This window comes from Muntiacus reevesi, chromosome 3, assembly GCF_963930625.1.
Source record: "Muntiacus reevesi chromosome 3, mMunRee1.1, whole genome shotgun sequence".
Lineage (NCBI taxonomy): Eukaryota > Metazoa > Chordata > Mammalia > Artiodactyla > Cervidae > Muntiacus > Muntiacus reevesi.
Window position 1 is genome coordinate 20816294 of NC_089251.1, and position 24429 is coordinate 20840722.

At 47.2% G+C, this 24429-nt stretch overlaps 1 protein-coding gene across 1 annotated transcript in view; it reads left to right on the forward strand.

The window, feature by feature from the left end:
* The window catches only part of TRIB2 (tribbles pseudokinase 2), a 28330-nt gene extending 13859 nt beyond the window's left edge, over positions 1–14471 (forward strand). The window contains exon 3 of the mRNA XM_065928601.1: positions 11974–14471. Within this exon, the coding sequence (XP_065784673.1) occupies positions 11974–12442 (469 nt within the window). The 3' untranslated portion in view covers positions 12443–14471. The remainder of the gene's footprint in view (positions 1–11973) is intronic.
* Positions 14472–24429: the final 9958 nt, after the last annotated feature.

Sequence of the window (24429 nt, forward strand, 5' to 3'; positions counted from 1 at the left end):
TACAACGTGTTTCCTGCTCTCCTCTTACTATCTGTGAGCATCTCCAGACTGTCCTCATCTCCTCCTGGCCTGGGAGCTTATTGAGGTCGGAGGCTGTCTCTTGTGCACTGTTCCCAGAGCCTGGTGGGCATTGAGTGAATGAGAATTGCTTTTATGGACCGGGAGCAGCTCAGATTGGATTCTCACGTCAGAGCGAGAGAGGCAGGGAATGTATTCATTGAATGATCATGTCAGTCATTGCCCAGATGGGAGCCCAGAAAGACTGAGACTCATGAATCTCCCTTGTAGATACCTTTTTTAAAAACTTTATTTTTACTGAAGCACAGTTGAATTATAATGTTGTATCATTGTAGACGGGCTTCCCTGGTAGCTCAGATGGTAAAGAATATGCCTGCATTGTAGGAGACCCGGTTCCATCCCTGGGTCAGGAAGATCCCCTGGAGAAGGGAATGGCTATTCACCCCAGTATTCTTGCCTGCAGAATCCCATGGACGGAGGAGCCTGGCGGGCTACCATGGACTGGACCGTGGTCACAAAGTGTTGGACACGACTGAGTGATTAACAGTTTTTCTTTCATCATCGTAGACACCTTTTAAAAAGAACTGTTTCCAAGGGTCCATGTCAAGTAACAGATAAACCCATCATTCCTATTTTGATTTAATGATTTATGCAAAAGTGACATTTACTTAAGACACCATTATTTATGTCTGTGGTGGGTGTCTTTTTATTTATGAAGGGCTTCAGGTCACGATTTAGAGGGGAAGGCTTTGTCAAGGTTCTGTGCTTAGAGATAGACTAAACAGTAGGTATTCTTCAGCAGGGTTTCTGCCTGGGGTATTTACTACTGGGGCTTAATAAATTAGTTGATGGGCTAGACTGGGAACCACAGGCTAGTGAAGCGGAGAGCACAGTGGTGAGATTTTTTGATTCCTCCTTTTGGCCTTTTGCCCTTGGCCTGCCTTCTCTGACATGGGTTGGGGATAATGAACTTAGAGTATCCAGCACAGATATACTTCAGGAACTTAAGATACCTGTCATTACTGCTCTCCATAATCCTCTATAGCTTTGAGCCTCATTCCAACAACCTGGAGATTTGTTTATTTGTTCAACAAATATTTATGGCGTGCAGAGTAGTTTATGTGCCTGGCAGTAGTCTAGGTGCTGGAGATACTGAAATACTGGATGAAACAGAAGCCCTGCTCTCACGGGACTTACATTTTAGTGAAGTAATATCTAGGATCCACCATGTCCCAGGCCCTGTTCTAACCAAAACACTTAAATGAATGAATTTTATCCGAATTGACTACTATAATTATTTATTTACTTTTTTTATTGGAAGATAACTGCTTTACAATGCCGTGGTGATGTCTGCCATACATCAACTCAAATGAGTCATAATTTATATATATATATATATATATATATATATATATATATACATATATATATGTATATATATCTCCTTGCAGGGCCTCCCTCCCTCTGGGGAAAGGAGAGGGTAGAACAAATTAAGGTAGTAGCATTGACATATAGGCACTATCCTGATAAAATAGATAACTAACAGGAAGTTGCTGTATATCACAGGAAGCCCATTCTGGTCCCCTGTGATGACCTAGAGGGATAGAATTACTGTATTTAAATCAAGTTATTTGATTTAAGTCAAGCTGTTTGATTTGAAGTCCTGCTATGTTTATCCCCATTGTACAGATGAGGAAATTGAGGCCTGGGGTTGTACAGCCAATGAGTGCAAATCTGGAGGTGGTACCCAGGAGACCTGGCTCCCAAGCTTAAGTTCTCAAATGCCACGTTAGCTACAGAAACTGAATGCCAGGTAAAGTGCCACCCTTGTACTGGACCCACAGAAGGAATTTTCTTATGCAATTAGACAACAAGTGAACCCACGAAGACTTGGCTGACTGGAGCCTAAGTGAAGCTCAGTCCTCGGTTTTCTCGGAGCGGTCCTGGCAGCAGTAGAATCGGCCATCAATTAAGCAAACCTCACAGGCAGTCCTTGTATATCCTGCTCTTCCACCTTATGGAGTGGGTTTAGGTTCCTCTGCAGGATTCAAAGCTGGGGTCCATTTATCTTTTCGTCCCTCATACCTAGCCCAGGACTTAGCATTATACATACTTAGTGAATGTGTGACAGTTGACTCCGTGGGGATATGACTAGCCCCATATATCCTGGAGTCATAAATATTGTAAGAAAACCCCCCTAAAAAAATATACTGATGGTAGAAGACAGTGGATGGAAACACATTTCAAACATCCCTTAGCCAGTCCTCTTGGGAATTTCTCTAAACCATGAACAGAATTCAATCTCTCTGAAATTTCTCTGGATTCTAGACATTGCAGTTGTTAAGCAGAGTCATGCCTAGATGCCCCGCTCTCTAGATAACATGTTGGAGCTGGGGCCATTGGACACATGGGGATCACACTATCTTGCCAACGTTTATTAAGCACCTGTCGTGGCGCTACTTGCAGTGCTCTGTATTGGGGATGTAAGACTCAATATCAGAGAGTCCTCACCTAATGGAAGACACAGTACAGTGGTTATTTTTAACACCAAATCAGAGAGGAAGGGTGTGCTAGAGAGCTATCTGGGAGCAGGAAGAGGATATTCCAACAATGGAGTGGGCTGTAAAGAGAAGGACTATGTCAGAGAGGAGCTGGGCTCCTCACAGGGTAGTTCTTAGAGATGCAGGCGGGAAGGGGAAGGGTCCTGAAAGTGCCAACAGTGGGTAAGGAGGGACTGCTCTGGGAGGGTATTGTGAGGTGGGACTGGAGAGGAAGGTGAAGAGAGGTCTAGGGTCTTGGCCTCATCTCTGGGACCTTGAGGGCTTTCCAGGTGGCACAGTGGTGGAGAATCCGCCTGCCAATGCAGGAGACTTGGGTTCGATTGCTGGGTCAGGAAGATCCCCTGGAGAAGGAAATAGCAACCCACTCTAGTATTCTTGCTGGGGAATTCCATGGACGGAGGAGCCTGGTGGGCTACAGTTCATGGGTTTGCAAAGAGGTGGATATGAGCTCACACAGACAGGCTGGGACCTTGAACTTGATCTGAAACTCAGCAGGAGCCATTTAAGGTTTTCTCTAGACAGGGCAGGGACAGGTCAGGTTGTGATTCAAGACGTGAATGTGAAGGACAGACTAGGGACGGACATGGACTTCAGGATGCTGAAGCTGAATCACGACCCAGGCTGTGGGATTGAGAGGGAGGGCTAAGGGGATTTAAATCCAGCCCTCTTAACCTTTACAGATAAAGAAATCAGGAAGGAAAGGCCCAAAGTTCTCTAAGGTGTAAGTGACACGACCAAGAGCAGAACTCAGACTTCCGACTCCCCGAATTTGTTCAGTCTCTGCCTAGACCATGTGGGGAAGCCACAAGTGAAAGCCCCGACTCAGGTGGCCCAGTGTGTGAACCAGCTGGGACAGGTTCACAGCGCTGCTGGGGGTGGGTGTGGAGGGGTTGGAGGCTGGCCTGAGCCTTGCCCCCGCCCCACCAATGAGGCATGGAGAGGAATGTTCTGGGCCCTGAATCATCCTGGGCAAAAAAGGCAGGAGCAGCACCTAGGGGTGTCTGGCTCTCCCTGGAAGGATCTGGGCTGGGTGAGCAAACAGGGTAGTGCAGTCCAGCATGGAGTGAGATGACCTCCTGGGAAGCTTTCCTGAGAAGCTCAGTTGATTGATTTGGGGTCGAGGGAACCTCGGGGATCCAGGTCTCGGCGCAGAGCAGTGAGAGGTGGATGGAGTTTTGATGAGGAGTCCCAGCTGCACCACCTCCCTTGGAGTTCCTGGCTGTTCTTATGGCAATAGCAGGCAGGCTGCCTGGGTGTGGGGTCCTCCTGCAGGGCGGGGCTGGGGTTGCGGGAAGGTCTTGGAGATGGAATGGCTTCCCCGTTTCCACCATGGCCCTGATGAGTTGGGCACAGACGTGCACTTGCACGTAGGTTTCAAGGGCTTTTGCATCCTGGCTGGGCAACCGGTGCCGTGGAAACACCTGCCTGCTGGAGTTGGCTTGGGTTTCTCCTCCCAACTGTGCTGTTTCTCAGCAGGTGGCTTTATCATTCCAACTGCACATTTCTCTGTATAACCAGTGCAGAGTGTGGGATGGTGTAAGGCAATTGGAGGATATACTGCCTTCTGGAACTTACCAGACCTCCCCTGGGTCCCCTTCCCCTTCGACTTCTCTTACTCCACCCTGAGCGGCTCCCTTACTGTTTGCCTGCTGTTCTCTGGCTAATTTGTGAGCAGCTTAACCTAAAGTTCTGGGTCTGTTCTCTGAGTCAATGGGATCTGGGGCATCAGTGGCGCTCAGAGGTGACTGCTGGAAAGATCCATACACACAGGAGGCAGAGGCTCTGAGCAGTGATGATTTATTGGGCAGTTTAGTGGCCTGTGGAGCCCCCGTGGTGCCTGCCAGGCTAGCACAATGCAGCCCATGCTGCTGGGGTGGGTGGGTGGGTGGGTGGGGCATTCCTCCAGCCTCCCAGCAGTAATTCCAGCTGGGACCCTGGCCTGACACCTGGACTGGCAGCCTAAGGTAGCTTTGCAGTAGCGACCAGAGCAAGGTCAGACCTGGCTGCAGCTAACCTTTCGCCCTTGATCCTTCTCCTGTTTGGACCCACCCCACAGAATGGCCTTTGGTGACTTCTGGATTCCACTGACTTCAGGCCCCCGGACTTCCCGTCCGGGCCAAGCCCACTTGGTCTGGCTGAACTCCCAGCCTGACCCCACCCTGGCCCACCCTGTCCTGATCTCTTCCTGTTGGGAGCCCAGGGTGGGGTTCAGGGTTTAAAAGCAAAGCCTGATTGGCTTATGTACGCCTTTTTTTTTCATATTTTTGATGAAGCACCGAACATGGAGGTTGAAAACCTGGGTTTAAATCTCCTGCTCAGCCACTCAACTAGGCAGGTGGTCTTGGACAAGTCACATCTGCCTTCTGTACCTCAGTTTTCCATCTAGTAAATGGGCAGGTCCCACCACCACCATCCACTTCATGAGCTATAGCACTTACATCACGTATTGTAATGGTTTTATACATGATCCAGTGCTAAATAAACCTGGGGCCATAGCTGTCTCCATAAACCCAGGGTCTCCCTTTAAAAATTGCTTTGTCTTTTGTTGTTCAGTCTGACTCTTTGTGACCCCATGGACTGCAGCATGCAGTTTTCCTGTCCTTTACCATCTCCTGGAGCTTACTCAAACTCATGTCCATTGAGTCGGTGATGCCGTCCAGCCATGTCGTCCTGTGTCGTCCCCTCCTCCTCCTGTCTTCAGTCTTTCCCAGCATCAGAGTTTTTTCCAGTAAGTCAGCTCTTCCCATCAGGTCACCAAAGTATTGGAGCTTCAGCTTCAGCATCAGTCCTTCCAGTGAATATTCAGGATTGATTTCCTTTAGGATTGACTGGTTGGATCTAAAACATTTCATTCTCTGTGCCTCGGTTTCCTTACTCTTTAGGAAATTGGCACATATCATAATATTTGCTTTTTAGTTTTGTTATGAAAAATAGACTGGTAGACCAAAAATAATCCCAGTGTTCTGTAGCTGTTTAATTCATGGTTGCTATTATTGTTACTAGTATATAAATATTATATTAATGTCAGGATGTTAGATAGGAAGGGTTGCAGTCCCTATAGCTTAAGAGTTAAAGGAAAGGTATAAAAACCGGAAATTTGAAGCCAGAAGAGCCCTTTGCAGGCCATGTACGATTGGTTCTCGGGCTTCTCAGTGATAAGGAACTCACCTGCCACTTCAGGAGACACAGGTTTGATCCCTGGGTTGGGAAGATCCCCTGGAGGAGGAAGTGGCAACCCACTCCCATCAATGGAGGAGCCTGGCGGGCTGCAGTCCATGGGGTCACAAGACAGCGAGACACCACTGAGCGCACACAGACACACACACACACATACACGACTGGTTCTCACTTTATAGAAGAGAAACTGAAGCTGAGGTCGATTTAGTGACCCAAAGAGAGCCACTCAAGCCTCCGGGGAGTGTGGGTAGGACATCGGGTCAGAGCTTTCAAGGGGGCCGGAACCTCGTGCACCCTGCTGCTTCTGGCTTCCTCACCTGGCTCAGCATCTGAGGACTGGAGCCCTGGCGCTGGGCTGGGCCTGCTCCTCCAACACAGGCTGCCTCCCTGTAAGCCTTGTTCATTCAGAGGTTGCAGTCAAAGCAGGCTTTTCCTGCCTATGCCAGGGACAGGTTGACGAATGCACACAGAGATGGCAGCTTGTCGGCCAGATCAACCCCCCCTGGGGCCCATGACTCAGGGCTCTCTCCTCCAAGAAGCTGCAGGAGATAACCACTGTCATTTGCAGCTCTTTGGTCACACAGATCTCTATCGTTCTCCCTTGTTGCTTTCAGCAGTCTGTATTCTCCGTGTGCCGCCTCTAGTCTTAACCACCTCCACGAAGCCCATCCTGATCACCTTCGTACTGAATAATGTGAGCAGGAGTGAGCTGGGCACATACTTGTGGGAAGAACATTCTAGGCAAGGGCGGGGGGGAGTGCAAAGGGCCCAGGAAGGAATGGGGCACAGAATTCACATCCATTTCATTCTGCCTATGGCTTATTCATCTATCTTCCCTCTAGGCTTTGGGGCTGAAGGGGGCAGGGGAGGGCTTATAAGAAGGTCAGTTAGAGTTTCCACCATTTTTTTGGTAGATTTACTGTGCTAGGCTCTTTGATAAATACTGTACTTGCATTGTTTCATTTACAATCCCCACAAAAACTGAGACTATGGGTGTGACTTGTCTGAATCTCCAGTGTGTAGTTTCATTTGAATAACCCGGACCGCCCCCGATGTTCCTGTTGAGTTTCATGAAAATCGATTTCTCTGCCTGGAGATTCCTAAAGCCCAGATTGATTAAGGGACCTCCGAAGCTGAATGACTGTTTTCATTCACCTCCTCCCACTCTGACAGGTGCCGGCGCTCGGCCAGGCCTTCCGGCAACATTCCTGAGAGGAGAGGGTGAGCCCCCCCTGCCCCCATGCCCGGGGTGGGGAAGCCGAGCCCCAGAGACCTTCCGAAGGGCCCTGTAGTTGCCTCGTGCATCGGTAGGGACCCGAGTTGGAATTCTAGCCCAGCTCGGCCCGCGACCTGGGGGCACCCCGGAAAGTCCTTGTTTATAGATGTAATCCAGACTTCTTGCCTCGACCCTTGCCTGGGAGTGATGTAAACAAGTTCAGGATGTTCCCAGAGGCAGGCAAGGTCAGAAGAATGCCTGGACTGCTGCATTTCCTCCCCATCCTTCCCTAGGCTCCTTCCTACCCCTGGGGGATTCCTGCACGCGTGCGCAGAAGCAGCAGGCTGCCTGACCCTGGGGCGCATGCGTGCTGCATGCAACCTGGGGTGGCTTCCTCCGCCCGGTGCTCAGGTGAGGGCGGCTGACCCGAGCTCCCAGCCCCGCGAGAGGCGAGCCCTCGGTTTTAGCTAGCCTTCCCGCCGGAGGAGCTGACCTACCCTCTCTGAGCATTAGGTTCAGTGTCCATGCAAAAGAAGAATAATTCTTGCCTTGGAAATTGACTTTATACATTTTGAAGAGAAAATATACGTAGATACCCACGCAGGCTTCAATGCATAGACGGTGTTTGGTATTTGGTACTTAGTATTTTTGCCTAAGCCAGAATTCGAACCCCGGCCTCTGGCTTTAAGACCCTGAACTGGTCTGGCTTCTTTGTAGCTGCGTCACCACAGGCCACACTGAACCGGATGTGACCACAGCTCCAGACCCTCCCGGCCAGAGGCTCAGCCGCTGAAGGCAGGGAGATGAAGTGACCCGTGGATCAGCTTAGGGGCAGCGGAAATCAGCAGTACGTGGGTGCCTTTTTATTTCTATATTAATAGCACTCAAATTCATGAGGTGTTTGCATGTCTTCCAAGCCCTCTTTTTGAACCGGGGGAGGAGAGACGTGAACTCCGGGAAAGGGGTTAATTGACAAGATGGAAACCTTAGGCGTGGCTCTTATCTCTGATGTGGAGGAAGGTTCTAGAAGAGGGATGAGGATGAAAGTGGGGTCACTGCTGCCCGTGGGAGGGGGTGGGGGGATGGTGTGGTGAAGGAGAAAGTCAGAATCTAGGGTTGTGACCCGGGAAGGAATGAGAATGAAAAGGGCTTTAGGCTTGGCTTAGCATGAACTGCTTGAGGTAGTTAAGTTTGTCTTCAGAAAGAAGCCACAACTCCCAGCCTTACTGGAAAGGCACCTGAGATATTGTACCAATAATTTATAAAGCCGACCCTCCATATAGTCTTCACTTTTCCTCCACTTACTCCTAGGAAAGTTTTCCTCCTTTACCCAGAGCAGGGGCCATTGTTCCTTTAAAGGTAGCCCACAAATACTCCTGGGGTCTGCAGCTTGACGGTCCCTTTAATTCTTGGATTGAGGGACGGAGTGTCTGTTGGGTGCTCCCCCAAAAAAAGTCTAGGGGCTGGAGGTACCTCATGAAGCACAGGTGGTGTTTTTTTTATACTCAAAGTGACCTCAGCCACTTGCCCAAGGGCCCCTGGAGGTGGGGGATGAGGTAATGACCCTGAAATGACCAGTGACATCATAACACATAGAGTATACACGCAAAACTATAGACATGTAAATACCTGTAAATACCTACAGTTACAGGCGGTAATGAAGGGGATGTGGCATTGTGGTGTGGGGGTGCTCCATTGGAACAGGAGGGTCAGGCAAGCTCTCTTTAATACAGTGCATTTGAGCAAAGACCTGCAAAAACTGAGTTTTGCAGAAGAAGACCATTCTGGGCAGGGGGCTGGAGGTGTGTGTGCAGAGGCCCCAGGAAGGACTGTGGTTGGTCGGTATATGTGAAGAACAGGGCAGGGGCTGGAAGGGAGAGGGGCCACTCGGCTGAAGCCTTGGCAAAGATGGTCACCCAGTTGAATGAGCTGAGATGGCATTGGTGGGTTTTGGCAGAGAAACCCAGCTCCAAACCCAAATCTGATTCCAAGTCTCATTCCACTAGACCATCACTGCTTGTCATACAGATGTGAGGATTATTATTATTATCTCCACTGGGAACTTGGAGGTGGAGAGCCTGGTGGGTCCCAAAGCTCGGCAGGAGCAGCTGCTGGTGAGGGTGGGGCAGGGGAACCTGTGGTGAGAACCCACCTGGGCCTGTGGTTTGGGCCCCGTCCTCTCCGTCCCATGGGTTTTACCAGCTCACCTCCAGTCTCCAACCATCTAGTGAGGCTGGTGTGAGTCGGCGCCACCTGCCACCTTAGATTAGAGGAAGCAAAAGGAAGAAGAGATTTGCTTTTAATCCACTTAATTCCAGATCAACACATCCAGACCCTTCCTATTTTTACAGATCGACTAAAGGGGGAAGAGTGGGGCACATACATTACAGGTTATAAATAGAATATGGGCAAGCAGATAAAGAAGATGTGTTGCAATGTACTACACAGAAGCCCAGAATGTTAAAACTGGCAGAGACTTTAAGACTGTCTTGTCCAGATGGATACACAACTGTGTGCATATATCGATACTTAATGCTACTGAACTGTAAACTTAAAATGGTTAAAATAGTAAATTGTATCTTACATATTATATTCAGTCAGTTCAGTTCAGTCACTCCGTCGAGTCTGGCTCTTTGCAACCCCATGGACTGCAGCACACCAGGCCTCCCTGTCCATCACCAACTCCCAGAGCTTGCTCAAACTTATGTCCGTTGAGTCAGTGATGCCATCCAACCATTTCATCCTCTGCCATCCCCTTCTCCTGCCTTCACTCTTTCCCAGCATCAGGGTCTTTTCTAGTGAGTCAGTTCTTCCAATCAGGTAGCCAAAGTATTGGAGTTTCAGCTTCAGCATCAGTCCTCCCAGTGAATATTCAGGACTCATTTCCTCCAGGATGGACTGGTTGGGTCTGCTTGCTGTCCAAGGGACTCTCAAGAGTCTTCTCCAACACCACAGTTCAAAAGCATCAATTCACTGGCACTCAGTTTTCTTTATTACATACATTATACCACAATTTAAAAAATTAAAATAATTTAAAAAAGACTGCCCTGTTCAACACTCTGCTTTAAGGTGAGAACAGAGAAGTTTAGTGACTCACAGACACACAGCAGATAAGAGATGTAGTCTGGCCTGGACTCTGCTCCCCTAGCTCCTAGTCTAGTACCTTTTCCAGTGACTGCAACAATGTTTTCCTTGTTGGTGGAAATGAGAACAGAGAAGTCAGTCACCCTTTGGTCCTGGAAACTCCTGGACTTCAAATATGGCGTCTGAGGATCCGTGCAGGGTTTTAGCTGACCTTTTGCTCTACGCAGCTCCCAGCAGTTCTTCTTGGATTAATTTGAGCCTCACCTCCCTTCCGTGGCTCTCTGAGGAGCTGCAGTGATGGTCCTGCAAGGCTAAGACCTACAGTTGGAGAAAAAAAGAGAAACAGTAGTGGATGGACTGGTCATAAACTCTGATTTAGGACTGAAGCCTTATTGTGGCTTCTCCAATTCTCCTGTTCTCTCCTCATTTGTGCCTCATGACACCTCAGGGCAACAGGGACGATGCTTTGGTGGGCACTTTAGAGATGAAAGAAGCAGCTGATGGGAATGCCACTGACCTCCTAGGTGCTCATCAGCACCGTCCGTGTGGTCCCAGCCCCTAACTCCAGCCCCTCCTCCCTGCCTCAAGTTCCATTCATGGCATCATCTGTGTGATGGAATGGGATTAACTGAGTTGATGGGGCCTGAGAACTGCAGGAACTTTGCAGTGGTGGCATTCTGGCCAGGAGAATGGAGGAGGGTGTTGGTTTTAGGCACTGAAAGGTAATAACACCTAACTTTGCACTCAGAGGGCAACAGGCAGGGTCACAGGGATTCTTCAGAGGTCGCTGGGCTAAGAAAGAAATGCAAAGCTAGGAGCTTGGGGGTACTAAGCATATATTTATTTGGTACTTAATGGTGATATCAAGCCCTCCTGTGTAGCCCTGAGTGCTAGGCTCCGGAGACTCAGAGTTTAATGTGGGATTTCTCCACCTCTGTTCTTCCTCATCGTACCCAGGAGGGTCCTGCATATCATCAATGAGGTCAGTGGTCCTTAACCGATGGGGAGGAGATTCACACACACACACTCACTCATGTACCCATGTGAGGCAGAATCACATATGTGTGACCCAAGTGGAGAATCCAGGTAACCCAAGTCGCGTGCGTACCAGATCCAGGACCAGACCCTAGGAGTGTGATGGGTGGGACAGGACAGAGCTTCAACAGGAAATCTTGGGAAGAGAGTGGGCTTGGAAAGGAGATGAGAATGTTGGCTTTGGAAGGCCACAGTGATGGAATGCATTTCTACCGAACATTTCCTGGCTCTGCCTGTGTCCTAAGAGAGGCATTTTGGTGTGGAGAGAGCACCAGGTTGACTTAGGAAGATGTGAGATCAAGTTTTCTCTTGTTTCCCTACCAGATGGCTTTGGGTAAGTTACTTAAATTCTCTGAGCATCCATGTTCTTCTCTGTAAAATGGGTTAGGAACACCCTCTACATCTAAGTAGAGGAGTGTTGAAATGAAGCAAAACTGTTGAATGAAAGAACCTGGCTCCCGTGTTGTATCATGTTGGTCACAAGTTTGCCAGAAGCTATGGACAGAGATTGTGTGAGTTTCCCAGCTGGGTGGATCTGAGTTCAAATCTTGTGACTCCCCATCATCACCCCGTGTGACTTTTAATCTCTTGGTCCTTCCTGACTAAGTTGAGGAGGTAATAATCTATTTGTGATTCATCTACCTGCTGACGGTTTCAGTCTGCCAGTGGATCGAAAGTTTCAGGCAAATTCTTTGCCTCCTGGCTCCCCAGCCCTGGAACAGGGTCTCACCACCTAGAAGGTGCCCAGTAAACAGTGTTTGACTGATCCAATAAATGAAGAAGGATCTTTGGAAAGGTTCAAATGGAAGCTGCGACATAATGGTGGGATTCCTGGGGCTCAGAGCATCCTTACAAGCTCATGTTTTGCTCCTTTTCTTGCAGGACTCGGGTCAAGCTGGAAAGCCTGGAAGATGCCTATATTCTGCGGGGAGATGACGACTCGCTCTCCGACAAGCACGGCTGTCCAGCCTACGTCAGCCCGGAGATCTTGAACACCAATGGCAGCTACTCGGGCAAAGCAGCTGACGTGTGGAGCCTGGGAGTGATGCTCTACACCATGCTGGTCGGGCGGTACCCTTTCCATGACATTGAGCCCAGTTCCCTCTTCAGCAAGATCCGGCGTGGCCAGTTCAACATTCCAGAGACTCTGTCGCCCAAGGCCAAGTGCCTCATCCGGAGCATCCTGCGGCGGGAGCCCTCGGAGCGGCTGACCTCCCAGGAGATTCTGGACCATCCTTGGTTTTCTACAGATTTTAGCGTCTCGAATTCAGGATATGGTGCTAAGGAAGTGTCTGATCAGCTGGTGCCAGATGTCAACATGGAGGAGAGCTTGGACCCTTTCTTTAACTGAGCTCACACCCCACGGGGACTTAGCAGGTACCAGAAGCGAGAGAGAGGGCAGCGGAGAGGAGTTCTTCCAGGGAACACGCATCACCTGGCTTAGTAGCAAGAGGGACGCGGACACTCACAGGCTTCTTGGTTCAAAGAAGGAAAACTGTCAAGGAGCTGACTGAACATGTAGCATGGGGGCCAGAGACGTGGGATGGAGGCGGGCTCCAGGGTCCTGTCGGGTGGGCAGGAGCCCCCTGGAGCTTCTCTCGCCTGATGGAGCCCCCCGGGAGACCACCCCTATCAGCTGGGCTGCTTCCGCCTATCCCCCTTTCCATTTTGTTCCAAATAGTTGCAAATCTTGATAGAATCAAAACTCTGCCTCAAACACACATCTTGGCATCGCACTGTTAGCGTTTAACTTCTTGTCATGATTCAGGGAAGGTACCATTGGCCAAGGGTTTTTTGTTTTTTATTTTCTTTTTAAACAAGCCAGCCACCTATCTGATAATTCACGGGGTTCATTAAAAAAAAAAAAATTCGGTGCACACAGACTGATGTGAAACCTGGGTGCTAAAACTAAAAGAAAATAAAAGTCCAGTTTGTGTCTCCTAATTGCGCTCTTCAACTCATTTCTTCTAACTAAACTATTGAATATTCTGGTCAGGAAATGACACATTCAGTGCTTTGCTCCCTGAAGTGGGAAAAAAACAGACCTGTCCTGTAACCCAGTATTCTGTTCTGTGTCAATTGGTTTGTGGCAGGAAGCTCTTAGAAGTCAAACTTCCAGATGCATCATTGCTATCATAGCTTAAAGAAAGAAAAATGAAAGGAAAAGAGAAATTCAGCTCTTTAATTTTATTTTTATTATTATTATTATTATTTTTTTTTTTTTGGTGAATGACGAGGGCTGCATCACAGGCATGCCTTTTTGCTGAGATGTTAGTGATGGAGTGAGATTCCAGATGCTGTTGGAGTCTGAAGCTCTTGTAACACTCTGATCTCAACTAAACATTTTGTCTTTGCTTTATTGGCAACTCATGAAATGAAGCAGGTTGTCCCACATGTATGAAATACAGGGCAGCTATTGCATTTTCTTTATGGAATATGATCATTGTAGCTTGGGAGGCCCTCTGGTTTGGACAAAAACCCTCAGTTGAGACAAACAGGAAGGAAAATAAGCTGAAAGCTAGGATGATATTAAAAAAACAAACAAAAAAAAAACAAAAAAAAAAACAGCTCTCTAGCCCCATACGCACCTTTGTATTTTTCAAGAACTCTTCTATTTATTAAGGAAAATGTCACATTGTGATGTATTAAGCCAGTACTTCAATTACGGGTTAACTTGGGTAACATGTTACATGCTGTAGTTAACATTTATATATATATTTTTTTCTTTGTTTGAGTATTTCTGTCCCTGAAATAACCTTTTATTTGGCTTTTCTAGATAGCTTTATTTGATTTCGAGTGGCAAATGTTTTTCTCTCTTTTTTTTTTTATCTGTTATGGCTTTTCTATATTGGTGTATGATACAGAACTCTTTTGGCATCAATACTTGTGTTTCCAGTACCTCAGTTGTTCGGATTTTACTGCCTGTATATGTTTTGTGAAATGGTCATGTTTTTGGGTAGGTGACACGTGGACTCTAGTATGTAAATGTTACTTGAATCTGTGCTTCATTATAGTATGTGGCATGTATGTGCAGACCTTGGATGCTCTATTTCTACTTAGCAGGAGCCCGGCCTCACGTTCCCAGGAGGGCGGCTTAACCATTCATCGTCAGGAGACAAGGAGGCCATGGATTTGCTCTGGATTCTATTTTGATAACAGGAGATAAAAAAGGAGAGAGGGTTTTTTACATTCTGAAGATGGGGCTGAGTTAAGAAGGACCTGTTTTTCTTCCCTCTCCCTTATTTTTTAAGTACCTTGTTGGAGGAAAGATTGGTGACATGCATGGTGGGAATCTATGGCCTCTGGTGCTTTGTCCTGTATTCGGTTAATGTTTTTGTCCTAATCTCTTCAATCAATAAAATTGTGCGTATTTAACTAAACTCGTGGGGTCTGGCAAATGATGATTTTTCCTGCCATCCAGGGCTTGAGGCCCACCAGCCTCAAACTCAAACCTCCCACCAGCCAGGAACTCACCCATTCTCTTAGGTCAACACTCCTTCGTGAGTGAATCACAGTCACTATGTATACAAAGCAATATACATGGTGTGGGCATGTGCTGGCTAATTTAGATGGAATATCTCACTGAATTCACACTTTGGAGGTGTGAATTATGTTCCTATTAGAGGTGAGGAAATCAGCCCAGTTTATAACCCGATGTGAAATCACCTTTAGGGGGCTGAGGAGTGAACCCCAAGTCCAGTGAACCCCGAGCTGGCTATGCTTTCTAAGATTTTAAAGCCCAGAGGTTCTCAGGGCAACTGTAAAAGTAACTGGAGGAGTAAGGCTTACCTCGGTCTCAAATAATGCAGGATTCCACATGATTCCCCAAGAAAAACAGCTTCCCCTACAAACCTGATTGGAAATCATCAAGGAGACCACCAGGCTCCCAGAAGTGAATGTCCTGCCAGCAGCCTTTCTCTAGGTCAAAGATCCTCCGTGTGTTAGGGTTATCAGAGCTAGGTGGGCCCTCTCAGCAATACTATGCACTGTAGACCTGATTTAGGAGATGTACCCCCAGCCAAGAGAGGGTCAATTCAATCCTGAAGCGTTTAGTAGGTGCCACCTCTGTCATTTCAGTGCAGGCTGGGGAAACAGACATGGAAACAGACAAAGACTGTAGGCAGCATTGAGTGGTGGGTGAACAGGTTCATGGCAGCCCACAGGTTGGGAGCCCCCACCTAAGGCTGTCTGTGTCCTAGAAGGGGTGGCTGCTGAATCAGTCCAGAAGGACATGGCTTTGGGTATTGAAGGAAGAGAAACAGCACTACTCTAAGCAGAGGGAACTGTGCAAGAGAAGAATCTAGTCCTCAGTGCCAAGCTGTGGATGGAGTTCATCAAAGTCCTTGCAAAGGTGTGGTTTTGTGGCATTTGGAAGGGCATATGGCCGAAGAGGCTTTCTAGTTGGCTGGACCCATCTTCTAAATTCACAAAGTGCTTATCATCCAGTGAGGTCTCCATATCCCCAACAGCACCTGGCCCTGTGCCTGGCACATGGTGAGTGTTCAGTAAATAACAGTTCATTGATGTTTAATTTGATCTTCTTGAGCCAGGAATCGAACTGGCATCTCTTGGGTCTCATGCATTGGCAGATGGATTCTTTACCATTAGCGCCACCTGGGAAACCCATGCTGAGGGGCTCTAAATGCTGCTACATTTCCTTCCAGCCCTTCTAAGGGGCACATCATTAGAAACAACCTTTGTAAGGACTGGAACCCACCAGGAGTGGCTTTTGCTAGGACCCAGAAAGGCTGATCCAAATTCTTTGCTCTTTCACTGCCTGTGATTAAGCAGCAGTGGGCCTGCTGCCTAATGAGTGCCTGTTTGAATTGCATTCTGTCAAACCTTCCCATGCGTGGTTGCTGGGGGGAGAGTTGTTGGCACACACACACTTCCAGCCTCTAGATGAAAGCGTCCACCGTGGTAGGGACCCAGAATCAGCAAGCTTCCTTTTTCTTAACATTTGCAAGTCTTAGCCCTCAGAAATCCTTATTCGAGCTTGCCTTTGGGGATAGATGCTTGATGCCTTTGCTACTTAACCCAGTCCTGGGGCAGGGCCAGGGCCCAGGCCACTGGGAGTGAAGGTGGGGGCTGGGGAGGTAGTGAACCTGGCTCCGTGACCGGGCAAATCACTCCGCTTTTATAAGGACCAAGGGTATTGTGAGGATTAACTGATGAGGTGAGGCAGGTCGGAGGCTTAGTCCTGAGCCAGGCTGACCTGGAGACTGTGGTAATAGCAGCCAAGGGCGTAATGAGGTGGAGTTCTTACAACCGGGGATGGTGTGGAGTTCTTACAACCCAGGATGGCCCTGGAGTCAAGAGTTTACCAAGTGCCATCAAAAAGAGGAGACAGGGACCCCCTGGGACCCCTCCCCTGCCACAACCGAGGCAGCTTCAGCTTTCACAGTCTTACACATGTCTAGTTCTCACATAGATGTAGAGGGGGGAGGATGAAGTTTCGATTGCTAGATGCACTTAAGAATTACTGTCAAGTCTAGCTCTTGATGAAGAATGGCCATCACAGCTTTGATAAAACAACCAAGAAGTCAAAGGCATTCCCAGAGACCACACTGAGAGTGGGTAATGGACTCAACTGGAGGACCAAGGTATGAATGAGCTGGGTCTGTGGGTCATCCCTGATAAACTTCAGGGGGTTTATTATTCACCCAGCTCATCTCACTTTGATCTTAGGTCCTTCGCAGTGGCCTTTCCCCTAACTCAGTCCATTCTCCTCTGTGACTAACCTAGTGACCATTATTTAACGAGTTTCAGAAGATCCTCTGAAATAATTGTGAATTATATGTATATCGAGATAGCAAATGTCTAAGCCAAAGTTTTGTTACTCATCATCTCTGCCGTTAGATACTTCCATGTTTACAAGTCAGGTAATTCTCCAGTGTTGTAACAACAGATAAAGGCCAGGTAACTCCCAGGTAAATGATTCTCAGACAGTAAAGAATCTGCCTGCAATGCAGGAGACCCAGGTTTAATCCCTGGGTCAGGAAGATCCTCTGGAGAAGGGAATGGCTACCCACTCCAGTATTCTTGCCTGGAGAATTCCATGAATGGAGGAGCCTGGTGGGCTACAGTCTATTGGGTCGCAAAGAGTCTGGCAAAACTGAAGCGACTGAGCACACACACAGGATGGAGTCCCTTGCTAAGCCTGTGGATGATCCCTGTTGGATCTGTTGTTTCTGTGACCTTGAGTCCTTGGGTGTGTATGTCTATATCTGTTAATCCATACCTATACTATCACTACCAGAAACCAAACTTTGAAACAAGTTAGAGACAAAAGGAAGGAGGAAATAGGAACCCACACCACCTATTCAATCTATTGATAAGCCTTTCAAGATAGGCAGCAGGTTTTACAAATGAGTAAAGTGAGCCTCTAAGAGATTAATTGAATGATGCCATCCAGTTAATGTCAAATCTTCTGTTTGAACCTGGTTTCACTGTCTCCAAAGCCACTCCATGCTGTCAGAGGAAACCTTGATGCCTTTAAGTTCAGAGACCTGAATATTAAAGGCTGGGAGTTGTGACCAGAGCCCCCCTCTCCTCTCCCACCCACTGGAGAATGTTTTCTGGCAGCTCTCAGAGGTAAGGGACTAGAGAAGGGTTGAGAGTATCACTGAGGCTAAATGAAGTTTTCACCTTTCCTGAACTTAATCACAATTCAACCAGATGTGGACAGAAAACTTACGAGGGAATATCTTTCATTTCTAAAAGAGAAACTTCTAGGGGGAGGGAGGAGGGATAAATTAGGAGTTTGGGGTTAACAGAAACACACTACTATGTATAGTACTATGGGTAAAATAGATAGGAACATGGAACAACAAGGAGCTATAGCACAGGGAACTATTTATTAATTACTTTGTCATAACCTATAATGAGGGGCTTGCCACGTGGCACTAGTGGTAAAGAACCCTCCTGCCAAAGCAGGAGACATAAGAGACACAGGTTCAATTCCTGGGTTGGAAAGACCCCCTGGAGGAGATAATGACAACCCACTCCAGTATTCTTGCCTGGAGAATCTCATGGACAGAAGACCCTGGATTGCTACAGGCCATAGGATTGCATAGAGTCAGACAGGACTGAAGTGACTTAGCATGCAGGCGTGCAACCTCTGATAGAAAGGAATCTGAAAAAGAATATGTGTGTGTGTGTGTGTGTGTGTGTGTGTGTGTGTGTAATCGAATGGCTTTGTTGTACACTTGAAACCAGCACAACATTGTAAATCAACTATACTTCAGTTAAAGAAAGGGAAAGAAACTTCAACTCACCAAGACTGAAAGTTTTTGAGTTATGGACATCTAGGTGAAATGGAAGAACTGAGGCTAAAGCTGAAGCTCCAATACTTTGGTCATCTGATGTGAAGAGCTGACTTATTGGAAAAGACCCTGATGCTTGGAAAGATTGAAGGCAGGAGGAGAAGGGTATGACAGAGGGCGAGATGGTTGGATGGCATAATCAACTCCATCGACACGAGTTTGAGCAAGCTCTGGGAGTTGGTGAAGGACATGGAGGCCTGGCATACTGCGGTCCATGTAATCCCAAAGAATCAGACATGACTGAGCAACTGAACAACAAACCACAGATGTAAAAAGAAGTTGGTTCGATACCTGGGTTGAGAAGATCTCTTGGAGGAGGAAATGGCAACACACTCCAGTATTCTTTCCTGGAGAATCCCATGGACAGAGAAGCATGGTGAGTACTACAGTCTATAGGATCACACAGAGTCAGACACAACTGAAATGACTTAGCATGCACAGATGTAATGAAAAAACGACAGAGTTTGGAATTAGAAGGTTTTGGTTCACAAAATCTGTCCCTTGTCTCCTGCGTGATCTATGACAAGTCACTTGTTGAATCTCAGTCTTTTCATATGTGAAGTAGGAACAAACGATTATTGTGAAGATAACTAATCTCTCATTAGTTTCCACGCTGTGTAAGCTGTAAAGTAGTCTACACGTGCTTTTCTAAGGACAGGTGGCCTGAACAATGCTACATCTTGTAGGTACTAAAATTAACATTCTAAGGTGGCTTTCAGGGTGAAGGCAAATAGGATTCAACAAGGTGAGTCAGCAGCAGTGAAGGATGGCCCCTGGGGTTCCCCACCCAAGGCACAGCTGCTCTATCAAAGAGGTGACTCCTCTGAGGCCCTCTCATAGCTCTTGATCCAGGAACCTGTGTTCTGAGACCTCAGGTGAAGCCGAGAAGCAGGTAGAGATTGAGGGAGAAAGAAGAAAGGAGGCTGAACCATCAGGCTGAGACTCCTTGATTATATTCTTAAGGCCTTAATTTCATACACCCTTAGCCCAGACCATGCCTGCAAGATCCTCCAAGACATCATCAGAGCTCTTCTTAATTCATCCCATGATGAGTGGTCAACACCTTACCTCTACATGGAGACCTAGAAGACATTATGCTTTCTTCTCCTAAGTACAGGATGAATGATGGACCCATTGGTAATTTTTCTTTGAAGATGACGTTCCTAACCATTGGATCTTTGAAAGCTTTGGTGACATGACAGGGCCCTGAATCTTCATAAGGTTTATGTCCCACTCTTTAAAATTACAAGCACCTTAATAAGGCTAGCCAACCCTTGCTCATCCTTCCTTATCATAAAGTTATCTAGGTAATGGATGAACAAGATGCCCTGTGGGAGGTCCAGATGGCCCTGCTCTCCTCAGACTATGTTCTGAAAGAAGGCAGTAGCTTTAATATGACTCTGGATCAACTGTGATTATGTATTCTTGTCCATTTCACCTCAGGGCCAACTGTTTTTTCTGTCTTTCATGATTTGGATAAAAAAGATCGCATTTATCAAATCAATGGCCATGTAGTATGTATCCAAGGCCATTTGAATCTGCTCTTGCAGAGATGTGACAACCGGTAAAGCATCTTTGATTGAGGCTCATGATTGGTTGAGCTTGTGGTGGTCTGTGGAGAAGGCAATGGCACCCCACTCCAGTACTCTTGCCTGGAAAATCCCATGAACAGAGGAGCCTGGTAGGCTGTAGTCCATGGGATCGCTAAGAGTCAGATATGACTGAGTGACTTCACTTTCACTTTTCACTTTCATGCATTGGAGAAGGAAATGGCAACCCACTCCAGTGTTCTTGCTTGGAGAATCCCAGGGACGGGGGAGCCTGTTGGGCTGTCGTCTATGGGGTCACATAGAGTCGGAAACGACTGAAGCGCTTAGCAGCAGCAGCAGCAGCGGTGGTGGTCTGCAGGCATTCCCCAAGGTCCCTCTGGTTCTGTAGGAAGCAGACTGCCATACTAAATAGAAATATGAGTGGGACCATCAGACTCTGTTCGGTGGCACAAATTACCCCCTCTGCTGGAGGATTGTGACGCTGTTTGTTATTTTATTCTCCAGACAGGAGTGGGATATGTGGGAAACCAGTTTCAGAAGACCCCTTTGCTTCCTCCCTGCTGGTTCTTATCTCATACGTCAAGACCCAGTGTGGGAGTTATTATATGTGCTTGGTATGTCAAACTCAGTTATACCTTTGGGGGATGGGGATATGACGGCCAGGTATGCCTGCAGACCCCGTGGACCCAACATGAAGTGGGCAAGGACTCCATTCATTATGTGACCCCCACGTCTCCGGTCTGATGTGGAGCCATCATAATCTTCTGGATTTCTGGGTCTCAGTATCAATCCTACCTTGTTTTCAAAGATCTTCGAAATGGCCAGAAATTCCTGTTTCCTCAGCAACAGCCACCCAAGTAAGTGACCGCAGGCCCCTTTAGGAAAGTCCTGGGGAATCATTATAGACATTTCTTGGAGATAGTGTGTGTTCTGTTCCAGACCACCACAATTAAGTAAATGTCACAATAAACTGAGTCACTCACATTTTTTGGTTTTCCAGGGCATGTAACAGTTATGTTTACACTATTTGCTATGAAGAGTATCATGTCCCACTCTTTGCGACCTCATGGGCTGTAGCCCGCCAGGCTCCTCTCTGCATGGGATTCTCTAGACAAGAGTATTGGAGTAGGGTGTCATTCCCAACCCAGGGATCAAACCCAGATCTCCTGCATTGGCAGGTGGGTTCTTTACCGTCTGAGCCACCAGGGAAGTATATTTACACTCTACTGCAGTCTATTAAGTATGCAACAGTGTTATGTCAAAAAATATATATGGTACCTTAATTTAAAAAGACTTTATTGCTAAACTATGCTAAGTATCATCTGAGCCTTCAGCAAGCTGTAGTAGCAACATCAAAAATCACTGATCTCAGATCACTGCAACAAATATGTGCTGTGCTTAGTTGTTCAGTCATGTCTGACTCTTTGCGACCCCATGGACTATAGCCCGCCAGGCTCCTCTGTCTATGAGATTCTCCAGGCAAGAATACTGGAGTGGGTTGCCATGTCCTCCTCCAGGGGATCCTCCCAACTCAGGGATCGAACCCAGGTTTCCTGCATTGTAGGAAAATTCTTTAGTGTCTGAGCCACCAGGGAAGTCCAACAAGAAATAGAACAATAATTTTTAAAAGTTTGAAATATTGTGAGAATTACCAAAATGAGACACAGAGACAGGAAGGGGGCAAGTGCTCTGACAGACTCGCTTGGCTCAGGGCCACTGCAAAGCTTCAGTTGATAAAAAAGATGCAATATTTGTGAAGCATAATAACACAAAGCACAAAAAAATGAAGTTTGCCTCTATAATATACACTTGTTTTGCTGCCGCAGGGTCTTTTCTCCTGAGAAATCAGCTCCCTTAATTGCCAAAAACCCTGAGTCTGAAAACTTCCTTCCAGTTTCCTTACCTTATCTGAAACTGGATAAAGCATATGACACTTTATTTTAGTCATTTTATTGCGGTTAGTCTCCTGATCATTCTTAACTTCCTTCCTAATGCACTGAGGACTCCATGGTAATTCTGGCCTTTTGATTTTGGCAATTTGGTTAACACTTTACCTTTACTGCCTCAGGGCCTCATCATCCCATTGCTACCTGCAAGCCGTCTCCATAGCAACCCCTCTTTCTTAGCTGTGGCCTCTGCCAAGAGCCAGCACTGAACTTCTTAGTGCTGTCTCTCCCCAGTACATTCCTGATGGCCTTGGTGACCTTTAAGCCACCACGAAACATAATCCTCGGGTGGGTCTCCTGGCCTCACATAACACATCTGTTCCAGCATGTTGTCTTCCCTGTGATTTTAATCCCTTTCTCTGCTGTTTCCTCACTAATTCAGGCATTTAGTCTGGCTCAGTGTTGGCCGTTGCTTTCTCCAGTTTTCTGGGAAATCTCCTAAAGGCATATGGATATCATCCCCAGGATCCTTCTTGTAGTGGTGTCAGAGTTCTCCATCTGCTGTAAGAAATTATCATAAGCTTAGGGGTTTAAAACAATACAAATGTATCATCTATCTCATAGTTCTGTGGGTTAGCTGTCAAACACAGGCCTCACTAGGTTAAAACCAAAGTGATGGAGTGCTCCTTTCTTTTCTGGAGGCTTTGGGAGAATCCACTTCATTGCCTTTTCCAGCTTTTAGAGCCTCAGCTGGTAGCTCCCCTCCCCCAGGAGCACAAAGTCTCTCTGCCCCCATCATCGCATCTCTTTCTCTGACCTTTTTCTGCCTCCTGCAACTTCTACTTTTAAGGACCTCCATAATTACACTGAACCCACTTGGATAATCCAGGATAATCACCATATTTCAAGGTCAGCTGATTAGCAATTCTAATTCCATCTGCAACCTTAATTCCCTTTTGCCTCGTGAACTGACAAGTTCACCGAATTCTAAGGATTAGGACTTGGACATCTTGGGGGTGGGGCCACTATTCTGCCCACAACAGATAGTAAACCCTTTAACCAAGGAGAGTGTCCCCAAGTCAATAAGGTCTTCCTTATGAAATTTTGTGTTCTAATCCCCTGATCAAGAATCTTTAAAATTCAGGACTGCAAATACCTATTCCCACCAAGACTTTCTGGCTGATTATTGGATCTGTTTTGGAATGTAGGTCCATTTCTTTCTTGTCAGGTGCTATATGGAGCCGGCACTTTGGGTTGCTGGATTTCTGTGTTAATTTTATCATGTGATCAAAGATCTTTGAAATGTTTAGGAAATCGTTGTAGTATATACTTATATGAGTTACGGGTCATGCAAATACTTAACTCAAATTATTGACTTGGGATCCGAAAGTGGACTCTGTTGTCTTGCAGTGTCTTCCCACACAGGAGCGGTATTAGCTCTTCATAGGAGTGAGTGCTTTCAGACTCTGAGGCATCAGATTTCTGGGGAGCCAAAATCTTTGGGGGGATTCACCAAGGTGTATAAGGGGATCCAGGTTTTCCCAACCAAGACCTTGACTTTGGTTTAACAGAGCTGTCTTGGCGGTATATTCAATTGTCTAAAGCTCTACACTAAGTATTACATCCTGAGTTTTGAGCCTTTCCTGTTTTCCCACTGAAAACAGGACCTTCTTTGTAAGCTACCAAAGAGGCCCTCTGGTCTTCACACTCAGTTTTAAATTGTTTGTTAACTGCCCTCAACTTTCCATTGTCCCTCTGAATTACAGTGCCATCCCACTGTCCTTCCTAAGTAAGGATGCTCATCAGCGTCCCAGAACTGACCTCATCCCCCATTTCAGCTTCCCAGGGCATCCTGGGAACAGGAGTGCTGGGGACAAAAGATAAGTATCAACAGTGCTCCTGAGGTGGTGGGGGTGCTCCTCCTCAGGTTCGTCTTTCAGGTCCCCCAACCCCAGAAGTCCTCCCAGTCCGCCTTTCCAGACTCCTCTAGAGCCCCAAGCCTCTGCCTCCACAGCCAGGGTGGAAGGGAGTCCAGAGCTTCAGAGCCTGTCTGGCCCCATAGATTGCTGCCTCCTTCCCAGAGGAGGAGAAGCTGGCCTAAGGATCTAGTCCTCTGTTTCTCCATACTCTGGGCGGAATGTTCCAGGGAGGATGTGCACTTCACTTGGAAGTCAGAATTTATTTCTTCTTAGTGAGGAATGATCAGAGAACTGGGAAGCCTCTTGGCTCTGAAAACGTAATACCTTTAAAGGCATACTTAAAATAAAAGTTCCTTATAAATTATTAACACGAATACATTTCTTTTATATGCCTCCCACTGTACAGGTTCTATCTTTACATATTGCTGCTTGGTGGGCAAAGAAACTTAAGAATCATCCAGTTTGGTTCCCCATTTGTATGGGGGAGGAAGGACACTGAAGGTCAAGGAAGGACTGAGATATTCTAGCTGTTCTCACGACATCATCCTTCAAAGACACAGCCCTGGGGTCACCTCTTTCAGAGAGCAGTGCTTGAGCGCCCACCCTGCCCAGAGGCCCTGCGCCACTCTGGACTATGGTCTCTGGGAGGGCAGGATTC